This window comes from Trachemys scripta, chromosome 5, assembly GCF_013100865.1.
Source record: "Trachemys scripta elegans isolate TJP31775 chromosome 5, CAS_Tse_1.0, whole genome shotgun sequence".
Taxonomy (NCBI): domain Eukaryota; kingdom Metazoa; phylum Chordata; order Testudines; family Emydidae; genus Trachemys; species Trachemys scripta.
The window spans coordinates 78,856,965-78,875,685 of record NC_048302.1 but is presented as its reverse complement, the minus strand read 5'-3'; the positions used below and the strand labels follow the sequence as shown (position 1 = coordinate 78,875,685).

General features: G+C 40.5%; 1 protein-coding gene across 6 annotated transcripts in view; it reads right to left on the bottom strand.

Moving 5' to 3' along the window:
• PRIMPOL (primase and DNA directed polymerase) overlaps positions 1 to 18,721 on the bottom strand; it is a 40,191-nt gene that overhangs the window by 1,726 nt on the left and 19,744 nt on the right. For 3 of the 6 annotated variants that reach the window (XM_034771373.1, XM_034771371.1, XM_034771375.1), the window contains 10 exons: positions 17,222 to 17,369; positions 9,145 to 9,438; positions 6,769 to 6,931; positions 5,220 to 5,317; positions 4,468 to 4,554; positions 4,261 to 4,369; positions 3,049 to 3,131; positions 2,916 to 2,962; positions 1,161 to 1,522; positions 326 to 922 (listed from right to left, as the gene is read on the bottom strand). In XM_034771373.1, the coding sequence (XP_034627264.1) occupies positions 1,199 to 1,522; positions 2,916 to 2,962; positions 3,049 to 3,131; positions 4,261 to 4,369; positions 4,468 to 4,554; positions 5,220 to 5,317; positions 6,769 to 6,931; positions 9,145 to 9,438; positions 17,222 to 17,369 (1,353 nt within the window). In that variant the 3' untranslated portion in view covers positions 326 to 922; positions 1,161 to 1,198. Of the gene's footprint in view, positions 1 to 324; positions 923 to 1,160; positions 1,523 to 2,915; positions 2,963 to 3,048; positions 3,132 to 4,260; positions 4,370 to 4,467; positions 4,555 to 5,219; positions 5,318 to 6,768; positions 6,932 to 9,144; positions 9,439 to 17,221; positions 17,370 to 18,721 lie in introns of those variants that run through there. The other 3 variants (XM_034771374.1, XM_034771372.1, XM_034771376.1) reach the window with 3 other exon arrangements.

Sequence of the window (18,721 nt, the reverse complement as noted above, 5' to 3'; positions counted from 1 at the left end):
TCAGTTGTAATTCCAACTAAAGTAGCATAAAGATAGGCTTGTAACAGGCAACTTACAAATAGTCATGTCTAAATTCTTAGCAGTGGCTTCCATAAATTATTGCACCATTCTATGAGTAATGAATAAAATATTTCTAAAACTAGTATGTAGATTTTTAAAAACAGCTTAGTTATAACAAGTCATACAGAAGATGGTGAGCATAATGAAATTCTCAAAAGGTAAATCCATACTTTAGATAAACTTTTGGCAGGCCCACTTATAGGTAAGCGATCCTGCCTGCCCTTTGTAAAGTAACTAAAAGTACAGTACAGACTGTAGGCAAAATCCTAAACATTTGGACATATGGGAAGAAACATGTTTTAACCCCACTTCATCCCTCACCTCGTCCATGAAGTTTTTTGAGAGTGTTGACACTGTCCACTTAGCATCTTTTTAAATTTTGAATTTAGTGCTCCTGAAAAGTACCAGCTTGATAGCCTGTGTCTAGCTTTAGAACACTGCACAACACCGGTACCACTAGGGTAAACTGATCTACCTGGGTCTTCCATGGTGCTTCTTTCCTGTCCAGGAGCAGCTACTTCTAGGGGTGAGAGGATAGTTCAGTTTCTGTAGCTATTCAGTCCTTGGCCTCTGCAAAGAGAGAGGGTGGCTTTTGTGCCATATGCACCACTCCAGGCTGCAGGTGGCAAAACCACCACTGACTAAGCTAGAATTTTAAAGCAAAAATTAAAGGTGAGATTTACAAGGTTTAATAGGATAGCATTAACATATAAACCCAATGTACAAAAACACAGCTAATGGCAAGTTTACTATGCACTTTCATATAAAGAGAGGATGCTGGCATGGTTCTATCAGTTTCTTTTGACAGTGTAAACAGGACTTCTGACAAACTTTGGCTTTATATAATGTGCTAACTCAACTACCCTGTTTCCCCGAAAATAAGACAGTGTCTTATATTAATTTTTGCTCCCAAAGATGCGCTAGGTCTTATTTTCAGGGGATGTCTTATTTTTCAGAAATGAAAAATGCCTTATTATCGGTGGATGCCTTATTATTGGGGAGGTCTTATTATCGGGGGGATGCCTTATATTACAACGAGAGGCAAAACTGTAAGTAGGTCTTATTTTCGGAGGATGTCTTATTTTCGGGGAAACAGGGTATATCTTAATGAATCTAAACAGCTGACCTTAGCTGATAGCTAGTTGTATACCTTGTTACCACAAACTTCTTGTTTTCTTAAAACCTCTATGAGCAGCTCATCGGGTATTTCTTCCAGGTCACAGTTCTGCTTGGTCAGACTGTTGTCTGCAGCTTCTGCAAGTTCAACATCCTCAATAGCTTCCAGAAAATAGGCCTCATCAGTCACATTGTCCCATTCTGTATTTGAACAGAGCTTGTCAGGAGACTCTTTATTTTCTTGACGTATCCTTAATGATGTGCTTTCTGAGAAGTCTGTAAGGTTAGGTGATTTTGCTTTTTCTTCTATGTTCCCACACTCATCCATAAAAAGTACATATTCTTCCTTTAAAAAAACAAATATTACTTATTCAACATGTAAATGTTCATTATTTCTAGGGGGAGATCTTATTGTTGGCTTCATAATGGGAGCAGAGTTAGGCTAAGGCTGAGCATTTTTGAAAATGTCATCTCTAATGAACACTGTGTAGGTCAGCTGGCAAGGCAAGTTTCTTGTGTTTTTGGATTGTGAGCATTTACCAAATAGCTAAACCCTAATTTTATGAAAGTCAGTTTTCAATAGGACCAAAATGTAGTTCTTAAAAGCAGTGCCTTGTAACTGGCAAGCTTTTGAAAATCATGCTGCAAGAGCACTACTGAGTTTGCTCTAGCTGCATCTGTAGGGAGATAACACAGAGTACCTATGTGGCCCTGCGAATGTCACATGAGCCATAGCTGTGTTCTGATTGGGCCACAAGTGACCCAAGGGCTGAGAACCACTGCTTGAAGTAGTGATGATTCGCTTACTAAGAATTTTTTGCTAAATAGGCGTAATTTACCAACAATCGGTTCTGCTTCAGATAGGACTTCATAAACGTGCAGTACACAGATCAATATACCTCTCAACCAAACTTTCCATGGTTATGCCAGCTATTGAAAAGCTGTTATCTATAAAGCTCAGGGTAGGGGTTGCTTGGCCAATAGTCTTCTCTACAAAGGTTGAATATTTACATTAAACATTTTTTATTGCTTTTACTACACTACACAAAAGGATTTTTGTAAATGAAGATTAACTTCAGTCTTCAGTCAGTGACATTTAATTGCCATTTTAAAAATGTGAAGCAGTTTCAGAATACTAAACCACTAATGCTAAGACAATAGGATTTACAATTGACTTTGTATTAACTATGCTACCATCATATTGTGTGCTGCAAACACCAGTTGAAGTTTGACTTGGATTTGCCTAAGCATCAGAAAAATGGAAAACTGAATGTATTCTTTGAATGCTCCATGAAGTTTAAAGGTGACACTCATTTATCAGTCAGTTAGCGTAGATACAGCCAGAGAGATTAAAAGATCTTGTGCTAGACCACAAGGAGGAGATTTGCCTTAGTCTAAGTGAAATATTGGTAACCTTGCCTACAGCCAGTCTATATTACCACTTCTCCTGCTAGTACCCCTACCATCAAGGGAATTCTGCATAATTGGGCCCCAAATATTTCAGTCACTACACTTGATGAGTCCCATTGCCATCCATGGAACAACTCACAAGTGAGTAAAGATTGCACAATCAATCAGTCCCTTAGTGTAGGCAAGACTTTAAGGGCTACCAGGGAGGACAGTTTGGAACACACTTGATCTACCATTAAGCCTTTTCTCAGGTGTGGTTTTTTTTTGTTTTGGTTTGGGGTTTTTTTGCATGGGGAAGGGGAAGGGGGAAAGGAACAAAAAATACATACCTCTTTGAAAAGAAAAGGGAGGCATATCTCAGGGGGTAATGGAATACCTAAATCAAATACACTGTGTTTATATTTTGTTTAAATTTATTGTTTCTGAAATGGTCAAGTGTAATTTTATTGAAAACATACTTACTTTCTGATTTGAAGTTTTTAGCTCTGCAGACAGGGTCATAACATTTTTGATAGTAAACTTCTTTTTTTAGATCTACCAGAATCCTTAAAATACAGATGCAAGTGTTGGCTAGCACTTAAGAACAGAATTAGCTACATTATACACATAGGGCAAGGATTTCATCCAGAGAATGAAGACACTATGTCCTTCCTCTGTTTCTAAAATAGTCTTTGTACATGCATTCTGGCCCATTCACAACTGAAATTACATATAATATGCAATGTACAAAAAGAGGAAATACACAATCTTACTGTAAATTTTACAGTATCTTACATGTACAGGGTTTTGGTATGTTGTTTCAAAGCCACGGTTTTGAAAGTGAGGTACAATTATCTTCAGGCTACATTAATTCTGAACAAAGATATACAAATCAACATCTTTTAAGGTATTCTTATTTTCTAAGATAGTTATAAAATGTGAGTTAAAACCCTCCCTCCTGCAGTGAGTTTAATTAAATCACTTGTACAACTCTTACTGCAAATCCAGGTTATGCAATTGTGTTATGGGACAAATCTTACCACATAATTTGATACTATACCATTTTAGCTATGGTTGAATAGAATATTTTGCATCTCTTGCTGTTAAAAACAATTTAATAGTCATTCTTTTGAAAAACATTTACATTTAGAAATCGGATTAAAGTGGAAAGTTGTTTTTGTTGTTTTTTTTAAGCATGCATTTGGTAGTCTCTCAGTCAATCTATATTCAAAATTGACAGTCTCCTTTTAACAGCCAATCAAATGACAAGTTATTTAGAATTTGTAACCTAAAAAATTAAGTTAGTAAACTAAATATTGATGAGAGAGACTAAGTAAGATTAAGTAAACATTTTGAGTGAAATGCTCACCCCACTGAGGTCAGTACCTCCCATTATCCTCTGCCATTGGAACTAACTCCCTAAACAGGTATAAATGTATGTTCAGTTAAAGAGTAAACTGAACAAATTCTTTCCATTTCCAGTGAATAGCACCCAGTAAGGGTTGGGACCCTGTTGTACTAGGTGCTGTAAAAACACACTCCCTTCCCTGAACAGTTTTCTAGTCAAGCATTTCTGGATATTCTAGTTGCATAATGAAAAATTTCTTATTAAAAAGTTAATTTGAAACCTTTCAAAGTATAAGTGCTTATTAAATAAAACGTTTGTAGAGAATGCTACATACTTAAAGAACATACATTATATTGTTACTTTTGTGGGCTCTTCCAATATTTTTACACCAGCGATATCTGGATATGTCATAAACAAGGAGTTCTTCCAAGGAAAAATAATTCCATCGTCGTATCCCTGAAAAATTAAGTACCTTTTTAAAAATAATTTATAACAGCTTGAGAGTATATGTCTGTCTTTTTAAAGAAAAAGAAAAAAAAGGTGGTGGTCTGTACCTCCATGATTATCCTCTTTATTAACTAAAGAAAGGACAAAACAATCAATTTCTGGATAGGGTGAATATTGATATCCTTCTATGGAATCTGTTTAAAAACACAAACACATGAGTTACTGTTACAAATGATATAAACTCAACCAAAATAAAAATAAGTGTACTTGAATCTCACTAACCATGAAGGGCCTACTCCTAGTCCCATTACCATCAATAAAGCAGGACAGGGCCCAGTGTCTGACTGGTATACATCTTGGAAAGCATTTTTCATTATAGAAGTTGTCCTTGCTCAGGAACTCTGGAGCCAGATCCCTACTTTTGGGAATGGCAGGTTACAATTAGCACATGCTCCTATACTTTGGAGATTAGTCAATCCTTACTAGTCCTGTGACAAAGAAAACTCATGTAACTTACTTTAGAAGGGTCTGTAGACCAGGGAAAGAGGCACACTCCTGCAAGCTCCCAATTTATTAGTGCATGAGTAACTAGTTAGGCAGTCTCCCTGGGAAATGAAGGCCATACCCCCTGCAGAACTCAGCTAAAGGATATTGCCTAAATAAGCTGCAGCAGAAAGTTTCCACTGATGTATAAGAACAACAGCCCAACAAGGATGCAGTTTATCAGATGTACAATTTGAGATATAGTCCATAATTAGATGGAGTGCACTGTAATACATATAGCAAATTAATGACAAACACTTAAGATAAATTTTTCTATTCAGTAAAATCACATATTCAAAAGATGGTTATGAAGTACCTGAAGTGCTACTGGCAACCCTCCTGTCTGTTTGTTTAGGCATTTTTTCCTTCCCTTCTGGGTTGTCACACGTTAGGGCTCTTTCAATTTCTGAGAACCTAATGGAGAGACAAAGTGGGGAGAAATAAGTCATAATTCTCAGACTTCTGGACATACCATACTTCCTTTTCACATTCACATGGCCCCTTTATTTCTTGTTCAGACATAAAGGATTCATTTTGACTTAGAAGTTTCCTCTGATATATTCCAGAAGAGGGCAGTTTCCGCCTTCCTCAGCAGAGGCAGGAAGATCTACCCTCATCAAACCCAGGATCATCTGCACTACTTCTAGCCCTATTTGCTATATATGTAGTCCTTGAAAAGTATTGTTTACTTTTGGATGGCTTTTAGCATTCTTGCTCTTTACCCTTTTAGAATTAGAATCATCATTTGTAAAGAACTATGGTTTTTCTTTGCTGTGTTTCTGGCATGAAGACAAACCATCATATAGGGCCAAATTCTACAACAGATCATTTCTTGTCCTTACTCAGGAATGACTCCACTGAAGTCTGGTTTGTTTGTTTTTTAATTATACTATAGGATATAGGCCTCAATTCAGAAAGGTATATAGGCACATGCTTAGAATCATAGAACTGGAAGGGACCTCAAGAGATCATCTAGTCCAGTCCCCTGCACTCAAGGCAGGACTAAGTATTATCTAGACCATCCCTGACAGGTGCTTAACTATCTGTCGAATGGAGGCCCATGACAACCAAAGATTTACAGGAATTTTGAATGTAATATGCATCTTTAAAAATATAGGGGAAAATTACAATCAAAAGTCCATAATAAATGTAGCTCAACTGAGGCTCAATCCTGTGAGGTGCTGAGCACTGAAGTCATTAGCAATTTTGGTTGCCTCGCATCTCCCAAAAAGCACTCAGTACGTTGCAGGATTAGGTCCTTAAACTTTAGCCTCTTTTGATAATAGATTGTGTTGCATATATTTGTGCAGCACTAAAGAAAACTGCTATTGCTCACTAAAGTTTACACACAAAATAAAGCTTTTCGCTTTCTTCTGTGTTTAGAATGAGTGTCTAGATTGGAGTTATTCTCTCTTAAATGGTTTGGTGGGGGCAGTTTTGGATTTTGGTCCATTTCAGAGTCTTACCTAAGTGACAATGATAGAAATGTAGCACTTCTCAGCAGAATAACCTTGAACAAGTCAAATTCTTCATCTCAAACAAAAAATTTTAAAAAACCCCAAAACACAACCTCCCTCCTCATACACACACACCCACAAAGAGTGCAGTTTAGAAACCATCACAAATGGCACACGTTCTCTGAACTTATTGCACATTTGAAGTTAGGTGCAGCAGATGGGATGTCTGACAAATCTTTGCTTCAAGGAATAACCATCAGAAAATGTTACCCGCTGACCCCAATAGCTGAACTTTCCTAGAATAGAATGCATCAGTCTCAGTGGAATGTCAGCCCCCCCAACAGTAGTGGTTGCTACTGAAGTCTACATTTTAAAGTACTTTAAATACCACTGTAATTAAATTGTTACCTAACATTACAGACCAAAGAGGAAAGGAAATATTGCTCCTCAACAGAAATATTCTTTTTGGGTTTAGGAACAAACTTGTTATCTTCAGCTATTTTCAAAGTCACATGCTTCCCTGCTTTAGATGACTTATACAGCCGGAAATTTCTATTCTTTGTATAAACTCCTACAGGGGGAGAGAGAGAGAGGTTTCATAATGTATTTACAATTGGCTAGGTTCCCTCATATGTACTGTTTATACACTATATTTGGGTGTCTGAGGGGAAAAAAGCATTTAAAAAGGAGTAAACACAAACGGTTATATTCATCCCAGTTCATTTCTCACAGTAGGAGTTACATAGCAGGGTAAAAATGAATCATGCAGCCATATATTTATCCATAATATTCAAGTATAAGGACAATCACTCTAAACTGCTGTACAGGCATTTTAAGTAAATACTACAGTTATTTGGTACTATTTCAAAATCTCTGCAGATCATTCTCCAGTTTAATTGTTCTTTTTCCTAGCATGAAAGACCATGTAACTATTTTACACTGTAAACATGGTTTGGCAATTTATCAGTTTCCTGTTCTCTGTGTGTCAGTGTGACTATATCATAGTCGCACTTCAACAACAAGAGTGGTAGTTAGAAAAATGCAATTCGCATCACAATCTCAAAACAAATATGGGTTGGCAAGTATGAGCAATTCTGCTTGAGACTCGTGTGTGTGTGTGTGTGTGTGTGTGTAGAATTGTTTAACTCTGAAGCTGAATTTAGTTCTCATGAAAGTTTAAGGACTAAGAGCATTGGCATGACTGCTACATTGCACCCCAATTTTGTCTTGCAGTATCCTGCTCCAATTCGTTCTTGGTCTCTGTCTACCAATCATTTTGTAATTTAGGGTGGTAATCCCACCATGTTCTAGTTCACTGTGAACTAAAAACAAAAACGGAAGTAAAAAAACCACACGTTATCAGCTTAGTGTGCCACATAACTGCACCCTCCTACCTTATTTTTTATCAACTAGTCTCTGCAGGAGTTACGGTTATTAACGTAGTTACAGTCACAGTGCACTTTATTACATTGTTTCCCCAAAATGAGAGTAACAGTGCAAGCGAACTCTTGGAAGTTAGGTAACTGCTATTCAAGGAAGAAAACTGCTGAGAGTAGTTACAAAATAACTTTTCTGTGGCAAATACAAAAATAGATGTGTCCAGAACACTGTATTATTGTGTCACTGTACTCACCTGAGCCACCTACTAATAAGTAAAAAAAAAAAAAAAAAAAAAATACAGATTGTTACCAATAAGCCAGTCTTCCAAAACTTCACAGGGAAAGATAACATAGTAAAGCAATTCAGAAGCCAAAATGAAAACTGTGGAAAAAGAAGTCATTATAGACCTGTCCGTGCTTTCCAATTTGAATTTGTATTTTTTAAGAGAAAAAATTCTGCTCAATATACAGGAATTGCACACAGATCTTCACTTTTTTTTTTGGGGGGGGGGGCGGTAAGGCAATTTACAAGCTACATGTATGTCATTGACTGTGAATATATTTGAACAAGGCATTTCTTGTTGGTCATTATTTGATTTTATCCACATGAATTTTCTAGACCATTCAAAATGCAGCAGCTTGTTTGCTTACTAAAATACTAAAATTACGGATTCTGTAGTTTCTATTCAATAGGTTCAAATGGATTAGGCTTTAACTTTAAATTATCTCTAGAAGATGTTCAGAATCATACATTCTTTATACTTATACACACCATTAAAAAGGAGTACCCATCCCTTGCTTTAGGCAGTCTGTGACAAATCTTAAATACACAACTATCAAACAGACTGCCCCCTCTAGCTCCCATTTTCATGATCATGCCACTTCCCATTTAACTGAACCAATGACCCCATGCAACTATTGTCCCCCTTATCATCAAGGAGTGAGAGTTCCTAAAGATAAACTGAAGTCTCCAAGGGACAGAGTTTTTATTTACTGTGGAACAACATTATGAAACTCAAGTAATATTAAAAGTTCCACAAGCATGTCAATATTTAAGGCCAAATTTAAAATACACCTTTTAAGATCATTTGTTTGATTTTTATTGAATTTCGTCATGCATTTTGTTGCATGTTTAGTACTTAATTATATTACTGTACATTAAGCAGGAAACAGAACACTGTGCAAATAGTGCTGTGATCAAAGCATAAATCATCTCTGGTTACTTAACCTTTCTTGCACTCCAGTACACAACCTTAACAGGAATATAATGCACATAATATGGAGCTAAATTCTCACTTAAGATGTGCATGCAAATGGCTCCTTCCCGTAGGCAACATTTTCTGTCCATGCATCAGATGGCAGAATTTGGCTCAGAATTCTGTCAGTAACTAACTTTTATATTTACCCAAATCGACGACAAGTTGCTTGCCTCCCTCCTTATCATTCACAACTAGAAAGGAAAGATAGGGATTATCTTTCTGTTGCAGTTTTCCATTTTCCAGCGTTTCATGCATATTAGATTGCCATTTCCCAGAAGCCTCCTTCGCTGCACCAAGGCTTACAACAGTACCATCTATTTCAACTGTTGCTTTGGAAGATTGGGAAGCAACACTGTCCGCCCCGTCTTCTAGAATCAGAGCATCAGCTTTATTTTCAGTTAAAACAAGAGCAGGTTGCAAAACTGTTTTCACAAAATTACCTTAAAATAATAAGAAAAGAAATAGATCAGGGTCTGTTTTAGTCACAAGTTAAAAATGCATTTAATATGTTTTGTGCAAAGACTTTCAAATGAAAAATAGATAGAGTTTCTCTCTCTTTTCCCTAAGTCTGGTGCACAACCAAAGCTTTAAACTGCTAAATGGGAGGCCCAAGTTTTGGCATTAACTTTAGTTGAAACTAAAGTTTGTGCTGCTGTTTTTTAAGACATCTCACTATGTTAAAACAGGTATGCAAGAACGGTCCATATTTTGGTTGTATCATTCTCTCACACCCTTCACCATCTTAACGGCTGTGAGCGCCTGAGGGAACGAGCCATGTGTTTCTATATATTTGTACAGCACCAAGCACAAGTGGGCCCTGGTCCTACTTGACACTCTAGGTACTACTTCAAAACAAACAAATAATAAAACTGAACAGGTTGTGAATGGCAAATGTGTAGTAATGTCACTACAGCGTCTCTAACCAAAGTTTCACATTGAGGAAAAAATCTTGGATACCTGTTCAAAGTCCTAGTAAACAAGTCTTGTGCAGGGTTTCAAAGGAGAACCATACTCTTCTCTACCAACCTGACAGCAGGGCACAGGACACCCATGCTATTGCCCAAAGACTGTTACTACTAGTGATAAGAGTCACGGTCTGGTACTTCATCCATGATTAGAGCACATAGGGTGCTGGTTTTAGTAATGAATGACACTGCCAATGATCAGCATGAGCCAGAATTTTGGATTTGACATCTGACTATGGACTTGAATCTCCCATTAGACTGCCAGATTCCCAGTGAGCATAAGTGATGCTCCACTCTTACACAATTGGAGTCTCATTCTGAGAACACTTATACACATCACTTACAGTAATGTCAATGGGACTACTCACATGCATAAATGCAGGACTGGACAACAGGTCAGTACTGTGGCATATGAGGGAGCATCAGCCACTTCAGCTTGGAGCCTGAACAACAGGTTTTTTTATTCGCATGGATGAGTGCAAGTCCACTGATATCAATGGAGTTGAACTTGCTTAAACCAGCTGTGAATGTAATCCCTTTGCTTTAATTCCTTTTTAGAGATTGGTAGAAGAGTAACGTACTTAATATGTTAGGATATTACTCATTTTGCAGAATTTCTGACACAGAAAAATTCTAATAAAATACTCATTAATTTTATTAGGATAAGATTGCAGTTTCATTTTCTAGTTTGTCCCAGAGAACACACAGGTTGTGATAATTTATACTGTAAACATAATAGATTATTTAATCTATTAGTCATTAACTGCTATTCTACAATAAACACTTGATTTAAAAAAAAGAGAGAAAATTGCTTATAGCTTTAATATCACTGGACAGTTTATTTGAACTGTTGACCTTTCTCTCTCTTCATATACAAAAATTCCTGATTGATATTTAGATACTTGGATATCACTGTATCAAGCAAACTGTATTAATAGATGTTTTCTATGTAAAAATCCGTAGATAATTAGGCATTTTGCCCAACATTTAAAAATTGAATTATTCAAACTATAAAGCGGCTAATCTTCAAGAGACAATCAACCAGTTTTGACATGTAGATGATTATGAGATTAACTAAATCTGAGTTTCATATTTAATGCGTTAAAGAGTAACACTGTTTACAAAACTGACACTTTATCACAAGCAAATTTAGTTTCCTATTACTGCTAGGAAGGCAAAATAATAATAAATAAACCATTTACTGCTTACTCTGCCTACTGTCTTTATAAATCTATTATAACTATGACTGATTTTAAACATATTTACTGTCCAGCAGCGTTAATAATTTAGTTCACAATAGTGATAGGAAAAGCCTAACCAATGGGCTGGAAGTAATAGCTCAAATGCTGTTATTGAAAGGGAATAGCTGATGTAGTAAACTGAAAGAGTATGGGTTTTGTTCTACACTTAGTTATCTAGAGCACAAGGCTTAAATTAGTTTTAAATAAAATACTTTTGATCCACACATTCTTTAATAACTTTATAAGAAAGAGGTTACAGAATCAAACTTTTGGATTGATAAAGAGTTTAATGATCATATTTAATCATTTTGTTTTTGTGGTTGCAGTAGAAGAGTCATGGGGAGGGGGAAGGTGAGGGGGAACATGGAGAAGAAATGGTTATTTGTTTCTACTAATCTTAATGAAAATAATGAGCAATATACTGCTTATGCTATATGCCGGGTGAGGCTAGTAGCACTGCCTAACATTAAAGTTGCCCAACACTTCTCATTGTAGGAATCTGTTTGCAGTTGCTTATAACTTTGCAAGTCTTTTATCTGTTTGGTTTGAAATTTTCCATATGAGGTGTCTGCCTCAAGCTAGTTTCTTGGTTTTTCTTTTTTTTCTTTTGGGGCAGGGGAAAGAGGTTTCAGCCAAAACGATTTAGCTTATGAAACTGAGGTTAGGGGAAAATACGTTGTGCAATATTAAAAAAAATTCTGTTGTCCTTTTCTCTGAGAAGCTCTAGCACTCCCATGTTTGGACCAGGGACTTGAAATTTGGCAGGGTATGGCCTTTGAGACAGGGTTGGTACTGTGAAAAATTTGGCCAAGTTATCAACCTCTGAAAAAAATCTCAGTTCATACATGCTCAGTAGCCACTTCTTACAGTTTTATTGCTAAATTTGCCAAAGATTCTGTCTTCACTGAGCATGCTCCATCCCCTCGCAGCTCCCAGTGCTGACCAGACTGTATGTACTATCCTCACAGAGTGACAGCACATGCTCCAGCCCAGGGCTGCAGGGGCAAAGTCAGACTTTCTCTGAAATTGTTGCTTTAGGCTGAGGTGAGGCCACGCACTTGACACTGAGGCCTTGGCTACACTTGCAGATGTACAGCACTGTGAGTTAAACCTGACTTCGTACAGCTGAGTAGGGAAAGCGCTGCAGTCTGTCCACACTGACAGCTGCCCAGCGCACTGTCATGGCCACATTTGCAGCATTTGCTGCGCCATTGGGAGCGGTGCATTATGGGTAGCTATCCCACAGACCACCTCTTCCGATTCTGGTGCCGTGGGTTGTGGGAAGGGGGCGTGGGTGCGGGGCATTCTGGGTCCTGTCCCAACGCCCTGTGATGCATCGCTTCGCATCCCAGAAATCCCTTTGTTTCCGTCCACCTTTGGCGCCATCTTTCAACAGTTTCTGTGCAGCGCGATCTGTCTGCGGGAAATGGAGCCCGAACTGCTGAGGCGTATGCTGACTTATCTCGCCAGCACATCACGTTTGGCTGTCGAACTATTCCTTAAGATCCAAAGTGACAGTGAGAGTGAGGAGTCCGACGATGCTATCGAGCCGCGTAACGCATATGACACGAAATTCCTTGTGGCATTCACGGACATGCTCAGCACCGTGGAACACCGCTTTGGGGCTCGGGAAACAAGCACCGAGTGGTGGGATCACATTGTCATGGAAGTCTGGGATGACGAGCAGTGGCTGCAGAACTTTCGGATGAGAAAAGCCACTTTCATGGGACTGTGTGAGGAGCTCGCCCCCAACCTGCGGCACAAGGACACGAGATTGAAAGCTGCCCTGCCAGTGGAGAAGCGGGTGGCTATTGCAATCTGGAAGCTGGCAACTCCAGACAGCTACCGGTTGGTCGCAAACCAGTTTGGAGAGGGAAAGTTGACTGTTGGAATCATGTTGATGCAAGTTTGCAGGGCCATTAATCGCATCCTACTCAGAAGAACCGTGACTCTGGGTAACATGCAGGAAATAGTGGATGGCTTTGCACAAATGGGGTTCCCTAATTGTGGAGGGGCGATAGATGGGACGCACATTCCTATTCTGGCACCACCCCACCTAGGATCCAAGTACGCTAAGCGGAAGGGGTATTTCTCTATGGTTCTCCAGGTGCTTGTGGATCACCGTGGGCGTTTCATTGACATTAACACAGGCTGGCCCGGAAAGGTGCATGACGCATGCATCTTTCGGAACACTTGGCTGTTCAGGAAGATGCAGGCCGGGACTTTTTTCCCAGAGCGGAAGATCACAGTAGGGGAAGTCGAAATGCCCATTGTGATCCTTGGAGATCCCGCTTACCCGTTAATGCCGTGACTCATGAAACCCTACACAGGGAGCCTTGACGGCAGCAAGGAACGGTTCAACTACAGGCTGAGCCGGTGCCGAATGACTGTGGAGTGTGCCTTTGGCCGTTTAAAGGGCTGCTGGTGATCTCTGTATGGGAAGCTGGACTTGGCCGAAAACAGCATCCCCGCGGTTATATCGCGTGCTGTGTCCTCCATAATATTTGTGAAGGGAAGGGTGAAAGCTTCACTCAGGCATGGACCTCCAAGGTTGAACACCTGGCGGCTGAATTTGCACAGCAGAGAGCAGGGTTATTACAGGGGCCCAGCCCAGAGCCGCAAGGATTAGGGATGCCTTGAGGGAGCAATTTGAGGCTGAAAACCAGCAATGATATCTGGTGCCCTGCACAGGAGTGAAGTGCAGTAGTTCCAATCTTTAGGAATCAGTGTTTGCTAAGCAGACAAGCAGACTTGCAGTGTCTGTTTATTTCCTGGGCTAAGGAGTCTTTTACTTTATGCAATAATAAAGAATGTTTTCAAAGCCAAAAAATCCATTTATTGAAAAGAAACAAGGGGGTGGAGTGGGGAATGGTACAATCACAGATTCGCGTATGTCCTGTCTGGTGTGCTGTGCAGTGAGTGCCGCACTTCAGGATAGCTATACTGCATGGTGATGGGGGTTGAGTGCAGAGGGTAAGGGTCATGGTTTTCAAGGCTGGGTGGTGAAGATACTGGTGTTGGAGGCAGCTGGTGGTGTGAAGAATACGGAAGTTGGGGAAAGTGGGTTGGAGGTGACAGTGGGGCACAATGGAAAGAGTTTTGGGACAAAGGCTGTCGGGGGGGGGGGGGGCGCGTTCGCGCTTGTGGTACTGCTCCTTCTGCATGGCTACGAGCTCCAGGATAGCGTCTGCTTGGCGCTCCAGGATGCTTATGAGTCGATCCGTGTTTTGCTGCCGGTGCTCCGTGCTTTGCCGCCGGTGCGCTGCGTTTTTCTGGCTGATCCTGCTTTCTCTCTCCCTCCAGTTCTGTGCTTTCTCATTCTCTTTAATAGATTGCCACATCACTTCTTGCAGCATGTCTTCTTTGCTTTTTCGCAGTCTCTTCCGGAGTCTTTGCAGTCTCTGAGCAGGCGATAAGAGGGACGGCTGAGGTCTCAAGGTTGATGCAGCTGTATAGGCAAAATGCAATATTTAACAGGGGCAGCATTGTTTATACCAGACGGAGTAATGATTCCCCCCGCACTTAAGGAGTAGAAAACACACAGGATCTACACAATAGCATAATTTTCCCGTCCGAAACAGAACACACATATCCCACGGGAGCCTCAAAATGGTGAGTAAGGACGACTGATTGTTTCAGGGCTGCACTGTCCCCTGGGTTTCGGTGCCTTGGGGAGAGCCAACAGCTTCAGGGGGCACCTACACTGAACACTGTCTCAACATTTTCCATAGGAGTTCGTCCTGGACGATATCTCGCTGCTGAGGGTGACCTGGGAAGCAAGGGAGGGTCTTCTACTGCAATGCGGCTTCCACCCTGGCCCATATGCAGCTTGCCTGTGTGCAGAAATGGTCCCCCCGCCCCTCGCGGCACAGTGGCGCAGACACGTTAGCCTGGGTGGGACAAGGACAATGGTGGCTCTCCCGATAAACCTGCGCAAGTGCATTGCACACGTTCTGGATGAGACATTCGAGGAGATTACCGAGGCCGATTACCGCGATGTGATAAACCACATCAATGCACTATTTCGCATCTAGGCATGCATGCCTAACCCTCCTCTCCCAAAGAGCCCACACCGAAAAAATTCCTTCCCGAAAAAAACCCCGCTTACCGGGAACCTGCTCTTCTGTTTGTCCTCCACCAAGTACCGGCCGCTGAGACTGGCTACCTTCCTCCTGGCTCGAGAAGAGCTCCTGGCTGCATGGCTCCAGGGATTCCGGGGTGTCTCCATCCGGCCCACCACCCTCACTCCCGTTTTCTTCCTCCTCCTCCCCCTCCCCCACCGGCTCTGAAGTGTCCATGGTGGTGCTCGGAGTGAAGGTGGAGTTAACCCCAAGTATCGCATCCAGCTCTTTGTAGAATTGGCAAGTCATGGGGGGAGCACCCGAGCGGTCGCTTGCATCGCGGGCTTTGCGGTAGGCACTCCACAGCTCCTTTACTTTAATCCTGCACTGCAGGGCGCCCCGGTCATGGCCCCTTTCCATCATGTCCTTTGATACCTTCCCGAAGATATCGTAATTCCTATGGCTGGAGCGCAGCTGGGACTGTATAGCTTCCTCCCCCCAAACACTGATGAGGTCCAGCAACTCGCCATTGCTCCATGCTGGGGCTTGCTTGGTGCGTGGAGGCATGGTCACCTGGAAAGATTTGCTGATAGCACTCCACGCCACGCCGGGCTGAGCAAACAGGAAGGGGATTTTTAAAATTCCCGGGAAATGTAAAGGGTGGATCACATGATTGGTTACCTGAGGCCAGGGCAGTAGAGTTTGAACTGATGACCAGAGTGGCTAGAACAGGCATTGTGGGACACTGCCAAATACTTCTGGAGGCCAGTCACAGCGCATTGGGCGACCACACTGGTGCCGCAGCAGCAGCACAATACACGCTATTCCTCTCGGGGACATGGAGTACATGCAGTGCTGCAACCACGGAGATACAGCGCTGCAAATGCCTTGCCAGTGTGGACGGAGAGTGAGTTACAGCGCTAGGGGTGGCTTTACAGCACTGCAATTCTCAAGTGTAGCCAAGGCCTGAGAGCAAGGAGCCTGTCTCTCCTGTGCTCTCAAATCACTCCCAGGCAGCTTTTCTTACTCTTACTAAATGAAGGATTTTATTGTAATCCCACGGGTGTCAATAGCAAAACTCCCAGTGAGTTCAATGGGTGCAAGATAAGGGCCAACAGGGGCATTTAGGGCCAGATTCTTGGTTCCAGTCTGGCTTCTTTGTATCGTTCCAGAGCACTTAGCCAGAAAGCTTCCCTGAAGGACAGCTGAATGTTCCCCTTGCATAGCAAACTCTCTGGCTAGCCCAAAGCTAGCTATGGAGGCACTACACTACTTCCTCCAAGCCCCACAAGAGTAAGAGGCATCAGAGTGTGTGGCTGGAGTCCACTGTGCTTTGCCAATCCTGGGTTGGCAAAATGGTCCATGAGGGGCTGTTGTAGCCTAGAAGACATTCCAACTTATGTCAAGAACCAAAGAGCTTCCCACTGTTCCCTAGATCAGGCTAATGCAAAGGTAGCTTTAAGCTATGCCTTTGTCCTTTCACTAAGGTCTTAGGCTGAACATAGCTCAGCTGGACTCAAGAATCTGGCCAATAAAGTTTAACTTCGGCCAATTAAAAAAAACAAAAAAAAACATACCTTAACCTACAAAATAAGTAAGCAACTGTAAAACCACCATCAAGCCTTTTACCAGCTTTTGTGATGTCTTTGTTCTGTAAATACAGTATACATACACACACACACACACACACACAGATAGTAGCTGTTTCCTTGAAGTAGAAGGCTGACGAGAAATTGCACAGAAAATTCACAGAGCTAGTCACAGAAAACAAAAGAAAATATATGAGCAGGAAATCAGTTGAAGCACAATAAAACACGAATATGTAACTGGAAATATGTATTTGTTTCCACCTATGGTCCCAATTACTATAATATCTGAGTGCTTGACTGTACTAATACGATATAAAAATTCCACACATTTCCTTTTTATGTACTAGAAATAAGAAAATATGCTTACCAACATGAATATTATCCTTAAATGCTGTCTTGTAAAGCAGAAATATTAAGTGATGGCTAAATTTTTCATCAGTGCTGGAATCTAAGTTCAAGACATCTTCAACTGAACATTTAACTCCATAAAGTTCTTCCAGCTTTTTACTAACAAGCTGAAAAATAAAAATAATTAGGCTATTTTTTCTGTTTTTTTAATAACTAAAAAGGTACCCATAGATCGTGACAGAAGGGCAGATTTTATGTCTTCGTTCATTTCAAAGATATTTTTGAACATGCGGTTTTTTTAGACTACGAAGTTTCATGGCTTATTAAATTGTAACCAAAATACAAACACATATTTTACCTTATAAATTGCATAAGTGTATGATTATGCTACCAGTACCAGACTGTTGCAAATTTCCAGTTTCTCACCAAAAAGCCTAATATACCGCCTCATCTATAATTTTTTCTGTTACACTGCTTCCAAAGTACAATTTACAGCTCCAGGGAAAACCAGCATTGAAGACTCTACAATCCAAACCTATGACAACTTAGTCACATTATATCTAGGGCCAGAGTGAAGACCTTAGATCCAAGGAGTCCAAAAGCTTCAGATCTTGGGACCTCAGATCCCTCCTTTTGGATCCAACAATCTTCTTCTTTGATTTTGAGGATCCCTTAGATTTCAGAACTGACTCTCATGCCTACAAAGGAGGTGGATCCTCTAAGGACTCCTCCAAGAGAAAAGGCCTCATTCAGTGTGTGGCTTCTTTCCTTCCTATCGAGAGGCATGCACAAGGCTCTTAGGATGATGAATGCTCTTAAACCTTCATACTTATCTAAGTCAGGATATTTTACTAGAGAAGGAGGTGTATTTCTGAAAGCTCGTTTTAGTCTCTTTGTCTGCCACATTGGAGATAATGTCCTGGCCCACCATAAGCCAAACCAAATCCATATGAAAACATTTGTGCTAATTAATAAAACCATTAACTAACAAGGAGTGACACTATATAACAATCAGAAAAGGCCTAAGCTTAATAAAAACCACGCTGGGGAAAAAAGGGACTTGAAACAACTGGAAAAAGAAGAACTGAGGGAAAAATAGAGGGTGAAATCTTTTGTTAGAGCCCAGGAGCATGCCTGTAGGCTTCCTAACAATTTTACTGCTTTCTTTGGTTCTATGGCTCTTGTATCAGGGCACATAATCCACCAGTGTGACTCTACAGAGGCAATATCATGAAAAAGAAATTACTATGTCACAGGCCTATGGTGAACATGCTGTCATACCAACCACCATTTGCCTCTTGTTCCTCTAAAGCGGGAAAACCAGACAAACTTTGCTTTAACTAGCAATATCTAAACACGCGTTTCTAATTTTCTCTAAAAATGGAATCAATTTTCATTTTATTTGTGATAACTTGAGCTTTAGAATAACTATAAAGAAAATTTGTTCACTTTATTCTTTCTTTGATCCACATTAAGGCCCATAACAAGACAGACAGACGTACAATATGTTGTATTCTAA